Genomic DNA, 22,404 nt, shown 5'->3' on the forward strand with positions numbered 1-22,404 from the left:
CTTTCTAACTTGGTTACTATTATTCATTAGTGCATACCAACATCGCTTGCAGTGATTTTTTTTATATATATATATATTTTTGGGTGTGAATATTAAGCAAGCCTTATCTTCTTTATGGGAGGTTACGTATACTTAGCTATATTTGTTCTGTCATTCTTATTACTTTTACCTCCTTTTCGTACACATGTATGTTTATTCGGTTTTCATTCAGTGAGTCACACCTTTGTGAGTGGTTGTGTAATTCATTTTTCTTGCGTGAGATTCTGTGAGATGCATATTTCATATTACTGTGTTTTTCTTCACATACCCTGTTGTTATTCTTTTCCTATCGGTTTCTTGAATGCACATGTACTTTATGTCGAGTTGGGTGTGTTACCTTTTCAGTGTTAGGCCTAGTTTCCGATATTCTGCTTATTTATTCGGTCTGTTGCTTATATTGCATTTTTTTCACAGACTCAAACTGCGCAGTTTCTACTTCTTCTTTACATTTTTCTTGTTATTCTTCTGCGATGTGTAGGCGTACATTTTAGCTTTTACGTTGTACTGTTGTATTGCCTACGTTCTACATTACACATACATACATTCTTGATCTACGTTTCTGTGTTATGGTCCCTTTGTTTGCAGCGCTGGTTCGCTGTTTTCTCCATTTCGCATTATGTGGGGTTTGCCTTGACGTCAGGTGTACTAGTTTGGTATGTGTTGTCTATTTGCCTGAGACTGTTTTGTCACTTCAGGTTTTCGGCACATGTTCTCTTGGTTTTGCTTTCTCCTTGTGAAAAAAAGGGGATGGTGTTTGTGCCTTTGTTTTGCTACAATTCTCCGTGATTGTAGTAGTGCATTTTTGCTGTTATACCGTTTCTTCCTATTCTGTTTTATTACTGCTTAGTGTTTAGTGTTTTAGTCTATTGTTGCATATTCCTTTGTTGTTGCATATTCCTTTTGAAATGTTATTGCATCTTTGCATTTCTGCATGCTACATAATATGTTTTATTATGTTTAACATTGTTATTGGTTTACCTTGCACTCTGATCTCACTTCTTCTTCTTTTCTTTTTCCATGTAAAGAAAGAGGAAATGTTGTATGGTCTTTTCTTGTCTTCCTCCTTTCCACCCTGTCTTCCCTCTTTGTTCAGCCTGAGGATATTTAGAATGTTCTATGATGTCACATAATGTGGGGTGGCTCATGTTAGTCAGTTGACTCCAGGCTGAGCAGAAGGAAGCTGCTCCTGGTGGGGCCTTCATACTAACTTACTTACTGGCCTACTTACTACCTTGGCTACTTACCTTATCACCTCTGTAACTGAACCATCTAATAAACTACAACTTGGAACCACTACCTGGCCTCCTGTGGACTTCATACTACGACACCAACTGACATCACCTACCAGTGCATCAAGGTACTACTCTTTTCTGGATCCAGTCTAATGCCTGCGGAATACTCTAAGGCTAGGAATCTGCAGTTAGCAGTCCCTATCAAAATCATTTTTAATGAGCGCTCTTTCAGAGCCTATGGTTTTTATAGAAAATTTATGTTAAAATTTAGCTTTAAAATGTACCAAGACCCGTTTAAAAAAAAAAAAAAACTTTCGAGGGAGAACCCATACTACCCCATAACCCTCTAGAAGAGGTATGACCCACGCTTATGTCATTCTCTACAATTCAGGGCAAATATTACATCTCCCCACTCTCAAAGATCATGTCAGCACCCTAATATAGATGTTATCTAAAACAGACATTTGTCTGTTTTGTGTTGTAATATTAATCAAGGCAGTTGTAGCACTTCATCAATGTCAAATATTGTGATATCATCAAGGTTAAAGTAATGTGACATCAATTCCTGGGAAGATTTAGGGTCAAATCACATCACTTCCTATGATGTAATTAAGGACATGGGGTGAGTGATGTCACTTCCACTACACCTGACATTTTGCTCAATCAACGTCCCTATCAACACACTGATAAGCTTCATTAGCAATCTGGAAAAACAGCTGAGGGGAAAAATGGTTACGACAACACTACGTTCACTAACAGCGGGGGAAAGGAAAAGATTCAAGCAAAAGCAAAAAATAAAAGGACTCTGTAATAATCAGATGAGCAGAAGCTGAGGTGTATATTGTACATAACAGTGTTTATTAGTCTTAGTTGCTGGTAAGTAATACGTTCCATTAGTAAGCACTGGTGTAATGAAAGTTGACATGGAGGGGCCCCCTCCGGACTCAATCAGGAGCGCTCCGTTCAGAGTATTGTGCTGAGGGGACCCCCTGGAGATTGCCCCCTCCAACCCTGCCCCGCAGAGGCTGCAGGGGCCTGTGTTACGACACTGCAAGTAAGTTTCAATGATAAGCCCCACCAGGAGCAGCTTCCCTGCTGCTCAGTCCATACTCCGACACTCCAGCACCTCACAGGCACCCAAACATTCCAACGCACCACCATGCACCACCATTCCACACACAATACACATATTGGCTGAGCAGCAGGTTATAACAGACTCAAAATCCAAAATGCTTATCTCACAAGGTGAAAGTCCGTGTTCAAGAATCTTTGCCTCACAGAGTAGAAAGAGCATGTCTGTACCGCTTGGTGGGGGCCCTTGAGCAGACTGCTTGCCAGACTTTAAAATGTCTGTGTCAAATTTCTCAGGTAGGTGCCTTCTTATTTCCTTTCAAAATTAGGAATTAAATAGGCGTAAAAACAGGCCAGTTGTAAATTTAAAGTAAATATGAATAATACTTATTTGGATTAAATAAGAGAAAATGTTGTTTTACGATAGCCCACCTTTATAACTGTTTTAGGGAATATATATTTCTCTTCATAAAAAAGTGCACTAGGACGCCGCACCCGGACAGAGACATTTTTGTATTTATGAACAAAACCGATGATTTCTTGATGGAGAACACAGATTATCTATGTGTTTATGCACAGAAAATAAGTTATCTTGCTGGACACACACGACATTGAAGATGTCAGGACACTGCACTAATCAGAGATACCGAAAAGCTTGTGCAGTTTTCAGACTGAAAACACTCCTGCTCACCTGATCTGCCACAGAAATGATCATGGGGACTTCCAGAACCCCTGTTTCTTTGTCGAAATAGGCTCCTGCATCATCCGCGAGGGAGGATCTGAAATACAAATTATATGAATCAGCATGTCGGCAGGCATTGTAAGACACACTTCCTGTAGTACTCCATGGGAACAACAGAACGAATTCTTCATAATTGGAACCTTCGAGATGAAAACACCACAATGGCAATAATGTCAAGAACCATGCCATCTTCTACCTCTAAAGGCACAATGTTTCCTTGAGGGTCAGGACTACCTTAGTTTGTGAATCTGCAAACGACTGCAAAATGTCTGTAAAAAGAAGATGTGTTTATATGAATCCACCCATGCATTTTGACTCGCAGGCTGAAACTCTTGGTGGTGTCTGCTTTACCCTTCCTCTGCCAGATAATCAAAAAGCTCCTGACACACAGACTGCACAGTTAAATATATGTAGGTCCCTAGTACATATAAGGCATACCAGTTAACAATTATCACTGTCCTTCCAGTTCATCCGTGGGTCCTCAAGCAGCTCAACTGAGTAAAAAGACCTTTAACCCTTTGAAGTATTGCAAAACTCCTGGGGGTCATTTCCGGACCCAGCGCCCAGCAGCAGTGCTCCCAGCTGTCGTCGCCAGTCCACCCCAGCGGCTGCAGCGTGAGGGGAGCCCCGAGGACTACATTTCCCAGACGCCCGAGCGGTGCAACACGCCGCCACACACGATTCCCGCGCCAGGAGGCGCCTGATAAGGAGACCAGCCCCGGTGGAGCGGGGGGATTGCAGAACTCCTGGGGGTCATTTCCAGACCCAGCGCCCAGCAGCAGTGCTCCCAGCTGTCGCCGCCAGTCCACCCCAGCGGCTGCAGCGTGAGGGGAGCACCGAGGACTACATTTCCCAGACGCCTGAGCGGCGCAACACGCCGCCACACACGATTCCCGCGCCAGGAGGCGCCTGATAAGGAGACCAGCCCCGGTGGAGCGGGGGGATTGCAGAACTCCTGGGGGTCATTTCCAGACCCAGCGCCCAGCAGCAGTGCTCCCAGCTGTCGCCGCCAGTCCACCGACATTAATAATGAAGTTATACCAACAACTCTTGAATAATTATTTAAGTATTACTACATCGATTTGGCGAAGAGTTGGGATACTGATTCAGCTGTACAAAAAACAGGGGGTAGCTTGGTCACTGTGGGGGCTGGGGGGAGGAAGCTTCCGAGTTTACGACAAACACGCTGGCATATCATGTCATTCATTATATGAGAGGCATGAGGGGAAACTTAAGGGTCAGTGGAAAGTGAAAGGAGTGCGGATTGTGGGGGATATATAAAACATAGTATTATATAAAATAACCATGTTTTAGGGTCTTAAAAACAGGGATGAGAATGTGTATGTTCTTGTCTGAGTGAGTACTCAAAAACCCCAGGTGAAATCCGAGAGACACCTTACCATACCCAAGTAAAAGCTCCTGTATCCGAATATTTATTACAGATACATTTATCAGAGGGTTTTAACACCTCAAACAACCCCCTGCAGCCCTGGCCCTGACAAAAACCCATTGTGTTTGATTTAATAGGCTATAATGTTGCTCTAGCTATAAGAATGTTGGACACATACAGGGTTCCCATGACAACTGTCGTGCTTCTTAGTTCACTAATGGCTTTGTCACAAGGATCGACTCGGACACTGCTGATGGCATGGTAAATAACAGTGGACTATACCGTCAGTCATGAAATGAAGTACCTCTCTTAGAGAACATTGCTCAACGTGAGGCAATGGACTGCTCTCCGACTGGACATCGGTCTAGAGACGGAGATGCTCTCTCACTGGATGGAGTGGACAATTAACAAATGAAACTATTTGCATACTGTACACTACTGAAGGGTTAAAGATCATGAAAGAATACCAGTAGTGGCACATGAACAGGAAGGGGCAAGGATAGGTGTGGTTCAATTATGGTTTTTGAATCGAGTGTAGGGAGTTTACCCCCCTCTTTCTCAAAATAATCGAATTTGATTTCGGTAAAAGGATGGATAGCCCTTCAATTGCATCCTTCATCTCTTCATTAGGAATACCTGGAGACATCCTCTGGGACGGATTGGGCGCAATATACATACACCAATCCACTGCCTGCCCAAAACATTTAGGCTTCGACAGACTAGTCTTTCTCCAAGTGGATTTCTGCTGAACACCAAAGCAGAAACCATACATTTGTATCTAATATACGCTTTTTCCAAAATCAATTTTTAAAACATTATCTGTAATTTGAAGATTTTTTACAGGAAATTTGACTTTTTAAAGGGAAAGCGAAAGCAAAAAAAGAACATTCTTTAAGTTAATATTACCGAACAATAGATGTGTTCTAGAGAAGTGAACAGTTCGTTGGCCCTGAGGAAGAAACTAAATTGCAATTCAATGTTCTTTATTACAGTTCCTCAAAAAAAGATACTTTTTTAAGGAATGCAATTCAGGCTCATCGGATAACTCAGATTACTTTGCATTTAATGCAGCATCAGTCCACCCCCTTACTCTAAAACAGATATGAAGTCAGCTGGAACATCCCAACCTCGACAATCTGCCGAACGTGCTGCTATTAATAAATCTTCGTACCCCCCTCTGGAGAACTGATAATGGTATCACGGCATGGCGCAAGCACTGGAGATGAGGTGGATAGCTCCCAGCAGTGGAACAGAAATAGATCAACAGCTGTAGCTCTACAAAGTTGGTGCCTTTTATAGGGCACGATTCGCCACATTTTCAAACTCGTGTATGACTTTAATAAATGCAATACTAGTAGGACATTACATACTTGGTGATTCTCACTGCTCTTATGATAGTGAAAAATCCAAAGTACTGAATATGCCTCCATTTACACTGTATTCGTCCTGGGGTATGACAATTATTGTCTTAAACAATGTTTTTATCGATTGTGAACAAAGGAACTACTTTATAGTCAGACTAACAACTGTTGTCCAATCAAATGCTGGGAATAAAGACGATCAACACAGTAGCAGAGCCAAAGCCCTCAAGCCCTCAAGCCACCTACCCCTTGAACAAAAACTGATCATCAAGTACATCATTTTAGAGACTTTACTCTCAGGGCAGCGAGGCAGAGCAGTCCAAGACTTAATCAGGGCTGTGGTTTATTGATTTTTTTGTTTGTTTTTGTTTTTGATTTTATTAATGATTCTTAGAACTCCACAAAGCATACAATAACACATAGTAACTTAATATGTCCATATGCAGCCAATGCTTTTACTTGAAAAAAGAAAAAGTGCTCTTATTCACACAGAACTAAATACAAAACATATAATTACAAATGTACATGTTAAAAGTCAGACCCCTCTCGCTCCCCCTGAACTAGAGACATGAGTGAGAAAGTAGCTCACAGTTCAACAATGTAAAGTCCATTCTTATGGTAGAGTGTGAAGAAGTTAAAGAGTAGTTAGTAAATAATTTAGAATATATTATTATAATATTTTGGATTTTGCTAACCCTGTATAAAAACAGGTCTCTGGTTTTTATGTAATCGGCGACTTGTGAAACACCCAGTCGCCAATAATAAAGGAATGGCAACAGAACTCAAATGTAATAACTTGTTACAGTTGTGTTCTGACACTACAATGACTGCTACTAGAACCAGCAGCTGAGGGGAACGGCAGGTCCGGTCACGGAGCATAAATAAAGCAACTGTTTAAAGAACGAAAAAATAAAATATTACTTGTATTCTGCTCTCTCTGTTTTTCTAGCTGGATTTTGACAAGAGAAAAGGAGAAGGCAACATGTTCTTTTTTGCACTCTTTGGGTAATTATAGAAAAGTAACAATCTTTCTGCAGGTTTCTACTGCACCTCGTTTTAAAAAAGTGACTTGTATTAAACGGCATCTAATATATTTTTGCAACAAAAAACAAACAGCTTTTTGATGTCTTTAGATTTGCTCTAGTGATTTTATTTTTATTCTTCATGTTTGCAAATATGCTCTCTTTCATACGAAAGAGCTACACGCCAAGCATTTAAGTCGTTTGGAGGAAAGATGTTGGTGTGACCATGCATTATAAGAAATAAAGTACCAACTGCCGTCCAGGATTAGGGTATTGCATGTCACCTCAGAGTTCTATAACCTTATAAAGGAACTCCGCCTTCTGCCTCGTTCCTCAATATGGTTATGGAACTCCTATGTGGCTTGCAATATCCTTAGAATGTACAGCAGGGGGTACTTTATTCTATATATAATTATATAATATAAAGTGTTTATAGTTATTGTGCTGACTATTTTATACCTTCTTCATACTCTTCAATTGTTTTAGTGTGGGATTAGGGGTGTGACCCACATGTAGGGTTGTTCTGGATTCCAAGAAATCTACAGCCCTATCCGGAAACTGTAAACCCGGGGGCTTTCACTCACTTCCTTGTACAAACATTCCATTCCTATGGTGACTGTCAAGGAGTTCACATCGTAAAACCTCTTTCTATTGTATTTGTCACGAAGTTCACAATTTCAAACTCCTTTTTGCATTTGTCCGAGAGATTTCCTGAGTTAAAGCCCTTTCCTGTGGTATTAGTCAGAGTTCACTATCTAAAACCTCATCCTTCTGTATTTGTCATGTGTTTACACAATGCAAAGCCCATTCACGAATTCCGCATCAACAATGTCTCTATTAGCTATGATCAATGAACTACTTCACGGACAGTTAACACAAATGTTGCCCAATCAAACGTCACTAAACAAGAGTATTAACAAATGCTTAGTGCCAAAGACCATTTCTTTAGACTGGTATGTACTCTTTTCTTGGTCATTGCATGAACAGGAGTGGAAATAATCGGGTCAGGAAAGAGGGTGTGTGTGCTGTGCCTCAGAGGCCGATTAGACTTTGGTGGACAGAGTTAACTCTGTAAGGATGGAGGTGGATATTACCTCTGCATATTGAGGGAGCGCCACCTACAAAATTTAGAGGTGTCCGCTTAAGTACATTTTGTATTTTAGTACCGTAGCGGGTTGTGGGTTTATAGGGGAATAGGGTGGGAAGTAATTTAATTATACTAAATTAATTATTAATTATTAGGATTTATAAATTAATTTTAATTATTTGGTAATTCATTTTTATTAATTGGTAATTCATTTTTATTAATTGGTAATTCATTTTAATTGATTAATTGATAATTATGTTCTGTAGTTGGTTATGGGTTTATAGGGGAATAGGGTGGGAAGTCATTTAATTATACTAAATTAATCATAAATTTTTAGGAATGATAAATTAATTGTAATTAATTGGTAATTAATTTTAATTAATTTTAATTAATTTTAATTAATTGATTAATTGATAATTATGTTCTGTAATGGGTTATGGGTTCATAGGGGAATAGGGTGGGAAGTAATTTAATTATACTAAATTAATTATTAATTTTTAGGAAATATAAATTAATTTTAATTAAGTGGTAATTACTTTTTATTAATTGGTAATTCATTTTAATTAAATGATTAATTGATAATTATGTTCTTTAGTGGGTTATGGGTTTATAGGGGAATAGGGTGGGAAGTAATTTAAATGTAATTAAGTAATACTGTATTTTAATTAATTGTTCTGTAAAGTATATTATTGTTAATTAATTATTAATTGGTAATTAGTTATTATTATTTGGTATTTATTATTCATTTATTTACTGCTAATTATGTTTTTAATACTTATGTATTGGTATTTGTAAATAGTTTATATTTATTTAATAATTAATTTTTCTATTATTTTAAAATATACATTTATTTAAAGTATGTTTTTTTTTAACTTCTACGCTACCCAATACTTTCCCTACTGTTGCACTCTCTGGAGTGGGAATATAAATTTTTACTCCTACGCTATCCAACATTTTCCCTACTGTTTCACTCTCTGGAGTGGGAATAGTAATTTTTACCCCTACGCTATATTACACTTTCACTATTGTTGCACTCTCTGGAGTTGGAATAGTAGTTTTTACCCTTACGCTATCCAACACTTTACCTACTATTGCACTCTCTGGAGTGGGAATAGTAATTTTTACCCCTGCGCTATCCAACACTTTACCTACTGTTACACTCTCTGGCGTGGGAATAGTAATTTTTACCCCTACGCTATCCAACACTTTCCCTACTGTTGCACTCTCTGGAGTTGGAATAGTAATTTTAACCCTACACTATCCAACACTTTCCCTACTGTTGCACTCTCTGGAGTGTGAATAGTAATTTTTACTCCTACGCTATCAAACACGTTCCCTACTGTTGCACTCTCTGGAGTGGGAATAGTAATTTTTACCCCTACTCTATCCAACACTTCCCTACTGTTGCACTCTTTGGCGTGGGAATAGTAATTTATACCCCTACAGTATCCAACACTTTCCCTACTGTTGCACTATCTGGAGTGGGAATATTTATAAATGGTTATTTATATTATTTTATGTGTATACATTTATTTGTAATTTACAATATTTTTATTTATTTATAAGTTATTAAAATTATTTTAAAAAGTTATTATTAAGGAAGTATATATTATGCATTATATGTATATTATTAATTATGTATTATTTATCCATTTTAAATATTATAACATATTTTAACTATGTTTATTACATTTATAAGTATTATTTTATTTATATTACATATTTTTTTAATTAAAAAACGATCTTTTTAATAACAATATTTTTGACATCTATATATTTTTTTCGATATTTTTGTACTTACCTTTTTAGAGATAGCATGTCGATATTTTTGTAATCAACATTTTTGTTGCGATATTTTTGTAGGTAGATATTTTTGTAATCGATATTTTGTCAGACATTCATTAATGGACCACAAAAAAGCATTGCATCATTCATCCTAAATAGGTATTTATTTATTTATTTTAACTTGTAACGCGCAACAGCTACCCGCAGTGGGTTTCCCGGCGCTAGGGATAGACTCAAGAAGAAAGAAGTATCAGGTAATATCGAGCAGACCAGGACAACGGGCAGATAAGGTGTTAATAAGGTGTTAATAAGGTGTTATGCCCTTCCTCTGACATCCCCTTCTTCATTGAGCCATCGGAGGAAATATTCCATCAATGGATCCAATAGGGGCTCTGCCACTGGCATACTTAAGGTACAACCATCTCTGTATAAGACAGGAAGATCAAAGGTTTGGCACTGTGACCTCCATCACATTTGCAACAGAGTACCCGGGCTGCCAAACTCTAAATCAGGCCCTAGGTTCCCCCAAACATTAAGAATTGAACCAAGCCCATTGCATACTTTCCACATCCAGAAAGAAACAATGTTATTCCTCTTGTAAACTAGAACAGGGCAAGCCAAGTGAGACTCATGCAAGGCATTGGCTACATTTCTGGCACTAGCTATGCTTTTGAATAGAGTCTAAACAGAGAACTGGCCCTTGAAGGCTATCATTTGTCAACCAGGGCTACCTTCAACATCATGGAATTCGATCAGGTGCGCCTGAAATTTCCATGTCATCTTCAGGAGGCCCTGGAAACAGTAAAATGAGTTGTACTAGTGAGTGCCTGAAAGCCATGCCCTGCTAATTTCCTGATGCCAATTGCTGAACCCTGTTTTGGTCCTTCTGCAGGTCATGAAGTCGGATTTTCTCCCTGTCCTATAAAGTCCTCGGAACATTTTGTTTTAACAAAAAGGACAGATCTACTGAAAATGAGAGTTGGGAAGGCAAACAGTACAGATAACATGAAAGTCTGTTTGTGCCTTTTTTTCCTCCCACAGGAAGGAGAGATCACAAAAAGAAAAGTCATTTTGTAATAAAAAATTTAAAAAAAATGCACTCTGTAGATCAAAATACATTGAGTGAAGCTGGGTTTCAAAGGTTTGGAAAGGTTTTTAGAAAAAGGCAGAAAGCTGAGGTCAGTGCTCCAGGATCCAGCAAAAATAACTGGCACTGGTAGGGTATGTTGGAATACTGATCGAGTACATTTCCTTAAAGAGTATTACCTGTTTTCCAGCCTTAGTAGGCTGCGGCCAATCTATCTAAATCACCCTTCTCATTCTCTTTCTGCTTCAAAAAAGGTTGGTTGTAGAGTTTTCTTGTCAGTTTTACTTTATGAGGTGACATTTTTATGCATTTAAAAGTGGCTTCTTTTTAAAGAAAATAATCGAAAAATGTCCACTACTGCCTGTAATAATTAGGCAAATAAATTTATTTAGCATTTTAACAAATGTGGCTTTTCAAAAGGACAGGTACGATGTATATATTTGATACATGCTCCAGGATCCCGCGTGTGGGCTAGGCAATTTAGTGCTAATGACTATTAATGAAGATCCCCCGGGAAACTATTACCTTTAAGAGCTGTCAATGCAGTGATATAATCTAACGTACCGAAGTGAAACAAAACCATTTAAGAAATAACCTATTTTTAATCTGAATCTTCATCATATCTTTTACATAATGTTGGCTTGGCTCATCCTTTACGCCTAGAGCTACACCAAACCCCTGACTTGTCTCTAGCTCAGCTCTTACTCTGAAATTCCTGGCCTACTCATCTGCATACTACCCAGGGGTTTATCGTCTGTTCTGAGGGGCTTCTGGGACTCTGATAAAGGAGGACATGAGTGGGCAGTGGAGGTCGGCAATGGCACAGGAGAACCTGCAGGTTAATGGCCACAGTTTAGGCCAAATGAGATGTGGAGTGGACAGATGATATGACACAGGGGTTAGCTGTAGGAGATAGGCACACAGTCATCAGGCACCTAAATATGATTGGTCACATAAAAGATTAATTTCCACCTTCCCATCGATTTGTTTCTGTCACATCCTTAAATACACCATCTGCTCACTCATTAACTGAAGACAGGCATTAGCTGCAGTGCGGCGTGCCGCAGGTCAAGCTCATTTAACAAATTTGGAAATGACAACAGAGCCATTCATCCCTTGAGTCTCCATGACTTCTGTACTGTGCGGGCAAAAGCAGCAAAGTTATTTTTACAATAAATGAAGTGTGCAGTCATTATGTAAATATAAATATTATAATTCAAGGAAGCCTGATATCCTGTACAAAAAGCCTCTCTAATTTCTTTAAGACAGGCAGCATCTGACGTCTCTAGTCACTTATAATAACAAAATGGTGTAGCTGCTGAACTGTAATAAGTTATTACAATTGTGTTTTGATGGCAGGGGGAAACAGAACCCACTTCAGCCACACCACGCAACCCCCATGGACAGACCACCACTGCATACACTTCTTCGTCAATAAACCCAAGCCGCCCAAACCTGCTTGGCGCCTTCCGCGAAGAAACTAGAGCAGAGCCACCAAGGAGCAGCTCAACTCCACCCTCAACCGCGACCCCCCCACAGCCACGTCCAAGGCCAACATTGCATCCAGGGGACTTCACTCTTGGATCTACAGCTGCGCAGACAAGCTCGCCCGCTACGCAACTCCGACAGACAGTGCCATAGTGAAGCCACCTGGTTCACCGCCGACCTTCAAGAAGCCAGACGCACCTGCAGACGCCTCGAGAACAACTGGCAAACAACAAGATGCCCGAAAACCACACCACCTACAAAGACGCCATGACAGAATACCGCCATCACATCAGAACCACCAAAAGAACCTCAACAAAATCCTCGCTAGCGTCAGCAACTCCAAGGAGCTCTTCAGCGTCATCCAAGAATTCACCAAACCTGTCAGTGAAACCACGGATATCATTCCCTCCCAGGACCTCTGCGACAAGCTCTACTCGCCGCCACAGATGACATCCGCACCCTCCTCGACCAAGGTCACACTGCAGCCCTGATACTACTCGACCTGTCAGCAGCATTTAACACTGTCTTCCACCGCACACTTGCCGCCAGACTACAGAATGCTGACATACAAGGAACCGCCCTAGACTGGATCTGCTCGTTCCTCACTTGCAGAAGCCAAAAAAAATCAGACTAGCACCCTTCCTCTCCGAACCCACAGAAATCAACTGCGGAGTACCCCAGGGATCATCACTCAGCACAATCCTCTTCGACATCTACATGGCCCCCCTGATACCCAGCTCATCCTCTCCCTCACCAAGGACTCCACCACCATCAGACTCAACTTCCAGGAAGGAATGCAGGACGTTGCATCCTGGATAAGCAACAGCTGCCTGAAGCTCAACTCTGACAAGACAGAAGTCCTCGGACTAGGAAATACCCCGTCAGCATGGAACGACACCTGGAGGCCCACTGCACTCGGCAGCCCTCCGACCCCCACGGACCACGCCAGAAACCTCGGCATCATACTCATCTCCTCCCTATCCATGAACAAGCAGGTCAACACCATTGCGTCCAGCTGCTTCAACACCCTCCGCAAGACCTTCAAATGGATCCCCTCCCCCCCGAGTCAAGGAAGACAGTCACCCACGCCCTCATAACCAGCAGATTGGACTACGGAAACACACTTTATGCCGGCACCAACAAGTCTCTACTCCACAAGCTCCAGATGATACAGAACATTGCAGCCAAACTTGTCCTCGGCACCCCCGACACAAGTACATCAGCCAACACCTACGGAACCTCCACTGGCTCCCCGTCAAGAAGAGAGTCACTTTCAAGATACTCAGCCACACCTACAAATGCCTCCACAACACAGGACCCCAATACCTCAACGAGAGAATCACCTTCCACGTACCCAAAAGAAACCTCCGATCCACAAACCTCGCCCTCGCCGAAACCCCACACATCCGCAGAGTCAGAACAGGAGGAAGTGCCTTTTCCTACATCGCGGCCAAGACCTGGAACGAGCTCCTTATAAACATCAGACGCGCCCCCTCACTGAACACCTTATTACAATTGTGTTTTGATGGCAGTCAAAGTGAAAGGGAGGTCAGAAAGCATCATTACAGCTGCAGTTTAAACAAAGCACCAAAAACTGGCTTTCATTCTTCTGATTTTTTTTCTTGCAGCAGAGATGAGTACGAAGGAGATATTTAGGAAAACACGTTTATTTTTTGCATACTTACTGTCCTGACTGGAGAAATAGAATATCTTTAAATGTACACATAGGGAGCACCATCATTGTTGTAATTTGACTTGCATTAAAATAATTTTTACACCTTTTTGCAACATATTAGTGCTTTTTGGTGTGTTTAATTTCACACTAGATTCTACTTTCATTCTACATGTCGGCAACTATACTATTTCATACTAAAGAGAAAGACAACAATGACTTAAGCAGTTTGAGAGATGAATGGTGTGACCATTCATTGAAACGAATAAAATACCCTCTGTGTCTATTTTGCGGATATTGCAAGCCACCTCAGAGTTCCAAGACCTCATAAAGGAACTCTGTGGATATGGTCATGGAACTGCTTGGTTACTTGCAATATCCTTACACGGCAGTGGGTACTTTATTTCATATAGTGTAATCTGAGCAAAATAGGTGAAAATACTGGCGTGAGAGTGCATCTTCGAAACGGATACAACTCCCTTTAAAAAAACAAATTCTTGGAAATTAATGACTAGCAAAAACTATTAAAATGTATGAAAATATCTGCTAAAGTGGAACAAGCAAACATCAAAACATAAAGGTTCAGACACTGACACAGGGTCATTTAGACAAGTTTGCACAAGCTCGTCATAATCTGTGGTACCATTTTGCATCCTCCAAATGTTAGTGCCCGATGTACTAATTTTCACCTAAAATAGAAAATAGCAAGTGTTAATCTGAATTTAAGCCCGCTTTGGTTTAAATATTCCAGTTCCGATCTATTGGTTGCTAATGTTACAAGGGAAACAAGCATTGGCAAAGCCTATAGGTTTGGTGTTGCCCACCAATCTTTTTGCCTTTGGCAATTCTTTTTTTGTTTGGTCTACAGTTTGTGCAAAGCCTTATTGTTGGGGAAGCAGCCTGGCCATTAATCAACAAAACATTGTCTTAGGCCCAAAATATTTTTGGGGTTTCAAAAAAGCAAACTCATCATAGTCGTTCCTGACACCAAAGAGGACCACTTTGTAAGAGAATTTGCGCCTTGTGAAAGCTATACCAGGCTGATGAGCCCTAATCAGGGTGCAACCGGTCCTGAGTTGCATGTGTTTCGCTTCAGGGGAGATCTGGCCTGCATTGGAGCAGGGTCAAGACTGATATACACATGGCTGAGTCCAAACCAAGGTGGTAGGTAGTGCTGAATAACGATGGACTGGGAGGGCAGCATGTTGTAACTCAAAGTGAAATCACTCAGCGGCTCAAGTGTGCTAACCCACTGCCCAAGTGCGGTGACTGGAAAATAGATGTGAATGACATAACAACGGACTAAGGATAAAGTCTGGCCAAAACCCCTTTTAGGAATTATGTTATACACATAAACATAGAACAATCAAAAGGTCTTGGCTAACACCGGGCCTAAAAAGAACACATGGTTTGCCGTTGACTGTCAGCCTTTTGCCTTTGTTTAGAAAAAAAATGTAAAACTATTTTTGTAAAAATTTCTTACAAACAGACAGACAGAAAGGCTTGCCCAGACAAGCAAACCGAGGCTTGCACGGACAGAGAGATTTGCACAGATAGACAGAGAGGTTTAGGAATACAGACAGGCTTGCACAGACAGACACGAAGGTTTGCACAGACAGAAAGAGACAATTGTCAGACAGACAGAGGCTTGCACAGACAGACATACAGAAAGAGAGAATTGGAAGACAGACAGAGGCTTGTACAGAGAGACGGGCAAAGAGGCTTGCACAAACAGACAGAAGCTTGCAAAGACAGACAGAAGCTTGCAAAGACAGACAGGCTTGCACAGACAGACAGGATTGCACAAATAGACGGGAGAGCACAGATAGACAGAGGCTTGCATAGGCAGACAATTTTGCACAGAGTCTTGCATAGACAGACAGGTTTGCATAGAGAGAGAGGCTTGCACAGATTGACAGACAGAGGCTTGCACACGAAGAGGTTTGCGCAAACGGATAGACAGAGGCTTGCACAGACGGAGAGAATTGCAAAGATAGAGGGATATGGTTACAAAAGTAGATGGACAGACATATAGAGTTGCAAAGGTAGATGGATTGATGGTGGATAGATAAATAGATAGATAGATAGATAAGATGGATGGATGGACGGCTGGACAGATATATGCACACAAAATAATCAAGATGTACTCCGGTGTATTTGGAATTTATTGCAACTGTTATTCAAATCATATTACATCATATGATGGACCGTTTATAATTGATACATTTGAATCCGGAGATGGATGGAATCCATATTAATAACTAAGTTCCAACATAGTAGAATCCGTAAACTCAATAACAGATGCGTCCCCAATGCATTTCGAGCAAAGGCTCTTCTTCAGGGGGAGAAATCTATAAGAAAACCAAAATGACAAAGTATATATCGCAATTCAGGAGTGGGAGAACATGTAGATGAAGGGTATACAAACGACTGGTGGGTGAACTGATATGATAAAATGGCAAGAGTGCCGGAAGGTGACTGGTGGTGGCAAGAATGGCTAAAGTTGCAAAGTGATACTAAAGTGAAATAGTATACAGTCGGAAGAATGAGTGGACTGTGAGGGGTGAAGGCACACTCAGGCAGATTAATCAACGAAAAATCGGCTCGCAAACGGCTCGCACATGTCCTTTGGACATGTGTGTGCGTAACATCAGTCTACATTTACATTTCAGGGGTGCTACAGGGTGTCCTTTGGACACCCCTGGCACCCTTGAAATCGCATCCTTATTTGCGTTTAGCAAATTGCTAATCGCAAATAAGGAAGCTGTAGAAATCGCAAATAAAATTGCGATTTCTACATGAATCCCGTTTTGCAAGTCCTTAATAGCAATTCCTTAATAATCGCTATTAAGGACTCGCAAAACAGGACAATGAAGAATCTGGGGGCAAGTGTGTAATACTGCGCCGTCAATACTCTAAAAATAACATGAACTGCGGAGGTCTGTGGCATAAGTGCTCGATCAGAACTGTGACTTTCGAAATACATGCAAGGCAAAACAAGGTGACTCCAATATTGACCCCAGTGTTATGTACCGTATCCGCCGTCTGAAAAGGCGAGCGGGTTTCAATGTGATAACTGGTGATGTAAACCAGGTGGAAACTGGAGCAACGCGGCACTTAAGCTTACCGCGAGGTAAATGAGTCAAGGGCAGCTCTGTGTTAGGGCGTCGGGTTGGCGTCTTGGAGAAGCGCCGGTAACAGTGCGGGCATTATGAACGTGCTGACAATGGCGATAGAAAGAGGACTGTGTAGGCTAGTGCTCGGAGTGAGGAGCGGCAAGTACTCGCTGTGGCGGAGCCAAGTGGGGAATAGTAAAGTTGAGTGAAATATACAGAAAAAAGCACAGAAAAAGGAGTGCAGTATCAGAGGGATACAAGAAAAATTGATATAATTCAACAGTCCGAAAATGAAAAAGAAACGAGTGAGAATGAAGTGATAAAATTAGAAAGATGAGACCCAGGTAAAAAACACAAAACGCGAAGGAAGTCAGAACAAGATAAGGGAATTGAGTACGAGCAGTAGAGATTAGGAAAGTCTGAAACAAACAGGGTTAAAATGGTGCAAATCAGATAAGCAATAGAGGGGCAGAGCACACAGAGAACAAATGTGTGGGTTCTGCAAAGGATAGCTAGTGAATAGAAAAGAAAGTGTATGAAGGAAAAGTGCAGGTAGGCAAAATAACGGGAAGAACGTGCGAATAAAAGGGTGAAGTTAAACCAAGCTGGGAGCTTGACAGAGATGGAAGCCAGGAGGGCGTCTCAAACCAGAAGGGAGGTAGCAAGCAATGGAATCAATCATAAATAACAACTGTATTCAAGTCTCTCATTGAGCCCTTTCAGGTGTATAGACTATAGAGTTCAATTTGTGCATCCAGTAAAGTTCTCTTTGTAGTAGAAACTCTTTGTTATCTCTACCTGCAGTTTTAGTCACGACCTCCAAAATCAGGGACGGTAATTGGCTGACATTGTGTGCTTGATTTACAAAATGAGCGGCTACATAGGATTTAAAAAATTTTGTGCGGATATTGCTGCGGTGTTCTGTGAGTCGAGTTGTAATCTTTCTCTCGGTCTTGCCCACATATGGGAAACCACATGGGCATTTTAGGAGGTATACCACATTAGTGGTGTCACATGTAGCGTTGACTTTAAGATTTATGGGGGTCCCTTGAGAGGGGTGTTGTATGGTGGTACCTTTGATAATGCTGTTGCAATTGCCACAGTTGTGGCAAGGTACTGTCCCTTTATATACAGCGTCAGTGGGATTGGCACGAGGTTTCAGCATCTGTTGAATGTTCTTGGAGCGTTGGTAAGGGAAAATTGGAACTCTACGGAAATGTTATTAAAATCTGGTTCCAATTGAAGTAGTTGCCAATGTTTTTTAATGGAAGCTTTGATTTTGGCACTTGTAGTAGAGTATTTGGAAACGAATACTGCCCGGGTGTCAGTTGTCTGTGGACGTGGTTTCACAGTTAGCAGTTGAGAACGATCTTTAATCTGAACTCGGTTTTCAGCCAGTTGAGTGATGCTGTTTGGATAGGCTGTTAGGTGGAATTTGTTAATGATGGTAGAAATATCTGCTTTGAAAAGTTCTTCTGTGGATGCATTATGTTTGGCCCTCAGAAGTTAAGAGTATGGCAGGTGTTTCTTAAGACTCATCTGATGAAAACTTCTGAAATGTAAATAAATATTACGGTCATTGGGCTTGGTATAGATGGAAGTCTCGAGTTTCTTATCAAGGATTCTAATTTTTACATCCAGGAATGATATGTGCGTTTGACTGATGGTATGAGTAAATTGAATCCGTGCGTCAGCGGAGTTGAGATGCTTGATGGCTGTCACAAGTTGAGCTTCTGAACCTTTCCACATCAGGAAGATATCATCTATGTAACGGTAATAAGTTGTTAAGTGATCTTGCCACTCTTGGTTCAACATGATGTGTTCGGATTCGAAATGGTGCATAAACAGGTTCGCATACGCGGGCGCGGCGCAGTTGCCCATCGTAACACCTGATAATTGAATAAAGAATTTGTCAAGGCAGCTAAAATAACTGTGATGGAGGGTGAACTGCATCAGTTCCAAGAGGAACACCTGTAGGTCCTAAGGTTTGTCGGTGGTTAGTAAAACGCTTGTAATCCCAGATTGTGTGGGATTGAAGTGTATAACGAATTAACGTCGATAGTACATAGGTGAATGGTTTCATTAGATTCAATGACAATGTTATTGATTTTAGTGAGAAAATCCGTGGTATCTTGTATGTAGCTTGGCATGCATCTTACACTCGATTGTAAATGTCTGTCAATATATATGCCAATCGGCTCGTGGATGGAGTTTCGTGTGCTTACTATGGGCCGAAACGGTGGACATGTTGTATGTTTATGGATCTTAGGAACCATATATAAATATGGCACTTGAGGATGATCCTTCATGAGGAATTTGTTGTCTTGTTCTGTGATGTTTCCCGCTGTGACAGCTTTGTCGATGATGTCCTGTAACACTTTTTTGAATTCTAGAGATGGGTCAGAGGGCACCTCCATGTACTGTGTACTGTGTAGTATCACTCAAGTGTTTCGTAATACTTTAACGATAAACGCTGGTGTCTAAAATAACAAGGGCACCCCCTTTATGAGCTTTACATATTGTAATGTTGGAGTTGCCTCCCAATTGAACAAGAGCTTGGCGTTCTTGGTTAGAAAGATTAGATTGATGTTGTGAAGATCCTTGATAGATGGTATGAAGGTCTCTTTGAACCAGTAGTTCGAATGTATCCAGAATTTTATTATTCACTGGAGCCAGAAAAGTACTCTTAGGTCGAAGGTCCAAGAGAGTGCAAGAATCACCATGGGGCTGTCAGTCACAAACGTTATTAAAGAAATGTTTGAGTCTTAAAGATCTCATAAACTTGTAGAAACAAACTTGTGTGACCCCGTCTTCTCCTCCAGCAAGCACATCTCCTTCAGCCACTCAACCGGACTACACTGGACAGACCACAGCTGCGTCACTTCGACTTCAGGAGAACCACCACCCGCAACAGGTTCCCCGCAGAAGCTGGAGCAAAATCACCGCTGACCAGCTCACCACCTCCCTCAGCCAGAACCCTCCCAACAACACGACGGACCCCGACGAAGCAGCCCTCAACCTCACACAGTGGCTCACCGACTGCGCCGACGAATTCGCACCACTGAAGAACCCTCCCAGCAGACCCGGCAGCAGGAAAGCCTCGTGGTTCACCACCGACCTCAAAAACTCCAAGAAAACCTGCCGCACCTCGAGAAAGCTTGGCGCCACGCCCAGACAACAGAACACATGACCGTCCTCAAGAACGCCACCTGCAAACACAATCAGCTGATCCGCTCCACCAAGAAGACAGCATTCAAAGAAAGACTGGACAACAACACCCACAACAGCAAGGAGCTCTTCAGCATCATCAAAGAGCTCTCCAATCCCAGCGCCTGCAACACCGACATCACTCTCTCGCAAGACCTCTGCGACGCTCTCGCCTCATTCTTCCACCGCAAGATCGCCGACATTCACAACAGCTTCAACGCACATACCACGCACCCGACCACGAACCAACGCCCCCAACCACCACCCTCTGCACCTGGACCCCTGTCAACACCGAAGACACCACCCGCCTGATGAACACCATCCACTCCGGATCCCCCTCCGACCCCTGCCCTCACCACATCTTCAACAAAGCCGACTCCATCATCGCACCCCAACTCCGGAACATCATCACCAGCTCCTTCGCATCCGCCACCTTCCCGGAGAGCTGGAAACATACCGAGCTGAGCGTCCTCCTCAAGAAACCCACCGCGGACCCCACGGACCTGAGGAACTTCCGCCCCATCTCGCTCCTCCCCTTTCCAGCCAAAGTCATCGAGAAGGCCGTCAACAGACAACTCTCCGTCTTCCTCGAGACCAACGGATCCCTCGACCCCTCACAGTCCGGCTTCCGAGCAAACCACAGCACCGAGACCGCCCTCATCGCAGCCACCGACGACATCAGGTCCCTGCTCGACAACGGAGAAACGGCTGCCCTCATCCTCCTGGACCTCTCAGCAGCCTTCGACACTGTCTGCCACCGCACCCTGATACAGCGCCTCAGCAACAGGAATCCAAGGAGCGGCCCTGGAGTGGATCATCTCATTCCTCGCCGGAAGAACCCAGAGAGTCCGCCTCCCCCCGTTCCACTCCGCGGCCACCGAAGTAATCTGCGGCGTCCCGCAAGGATCCTCACTCAGCCCTACCCTCTTCAACGTCTACATGAGCCCTCTCGCAGCCATCGCCCGCCGACACAACCTCAACATCATCTCCTACGCCAACGACACCCAGCTGATCCTCTCCCTCACCAACGACCCCGCCACCGCCAAAGCTAACCTGAAGGAAGGAATGAGAGACGTTGCAGAATGGATGAAGATCAGCTGTCTGAAACTGAACTCAGACAAGACGGAAGCCCTCATCCTCGGACCATCCCCCTCCGCGTGGGACGACTCCTGGTGGCCCCCGGCCCTGGGCAGCGCACCCAAACCAACGGACCACGCACGCAACCTGGGCTTCATCCTGGACTCCTCACTCACGATGACCAAGCAAGTGAACGCAGTCTCATCATCATGCTTCAACACCCTGCACATGCTCCGAAAGATCTTCCGATGGATCCCCACAGAAACCAGGAAGACGGTCACCCAGGCCCTCGTCACCAGCCGTCTGGACTACGGGAAAACCCTCTATGCAGGAACCACAGCCAAACTCCAGAAAAGACTCCAGCGCATTCAGAACGCCTCAGCACGACTCATCCTGGACATCCCTCGCCGCAGCCACATCTCTGGCCACCTGAAAGACCTGCACTGGCTCCCTGTCAACAAGAGGATCACGTTCAGACCCCTCACCCACGCACACAAGGCTCTCCACGACATGGGCCTGAAGTACCTCAACAGCCACCTCTCTTTCTACACACCCACCCGCCAGCTCCGATCCGCCAGCCTCGCCCTCGCCTCCTTCCCACGAATTCGAAAGTCCACCGTCGGAGGAAGATCCTTCTCCTACCTGGCAGCTAAGACATGGAACTCCCTCCCCACTCACCTACGGCTGACCCTGGATCACCTCCCCTTCAGGAAACAACTCAAGACCTGGCTATTCGAGCAATAGCAATCCCCCCCCCCCCCCTCAGCGCCTTGAGACCCTCACGGGTGAGTAGCGCGCTATACAAATTTTGTGATTGATTAATTGATTGTTTCCAATTTGTTGGAATTGTGGGTGGGGACAAACGAAATTCCCTTCTCTAAAACTTTGGTTTGTGTGGCCGTGATGTTGGTTTTGGAGATGTTAATCACTAAGTGCGATGACTTCTTGTTGATCTCGCCACTGGTTGTTGTATGTTTTGAGAACTGGGACCGCCTGGGTCGCCGATTTGGTCAGGACATAATCCTAAA

The 22,404-nt window shown here is 42.7% G+C and overlaps 1 protein-coding gene across 1 annotated transcript in view; it reads right to left on the reverse strand.

Moving 5' to 3' along the window:
* The window catches only part of CFAP74 (cilia and flagella associated protein 74), a 1,328,338-nt gene that overhangs the window by 614,113 nt on the left and 691,821 nt on the right, over positions 1 to 22,404 (reverse strand). The window contains exon 24 of the mRNA XM_078642456.1: positions 3,034 to 3,121. Coding sequence (XP_078498582.1) covers positions 3,034 to 3,121 — 88 coding nt within the window. The remainder of the gene's footprint in view (positions 1 to 3,033; positions 3,122 to 22,404) is intronic.

The sequence above is a fragment of the Lissotriton helveticus genome, chromosome 5_1 (assembly GCF_964261635.1).
Source record: "Lissotriton helveticus chromosome 5_1, aLisHel1.1, whole genome shotgun sequence".
NCBI lineage: Eukaryota > Metazoa > Chordata > Amphibia > Caudata > Salamandridae > Lissotriton > Lissotriton helveticus.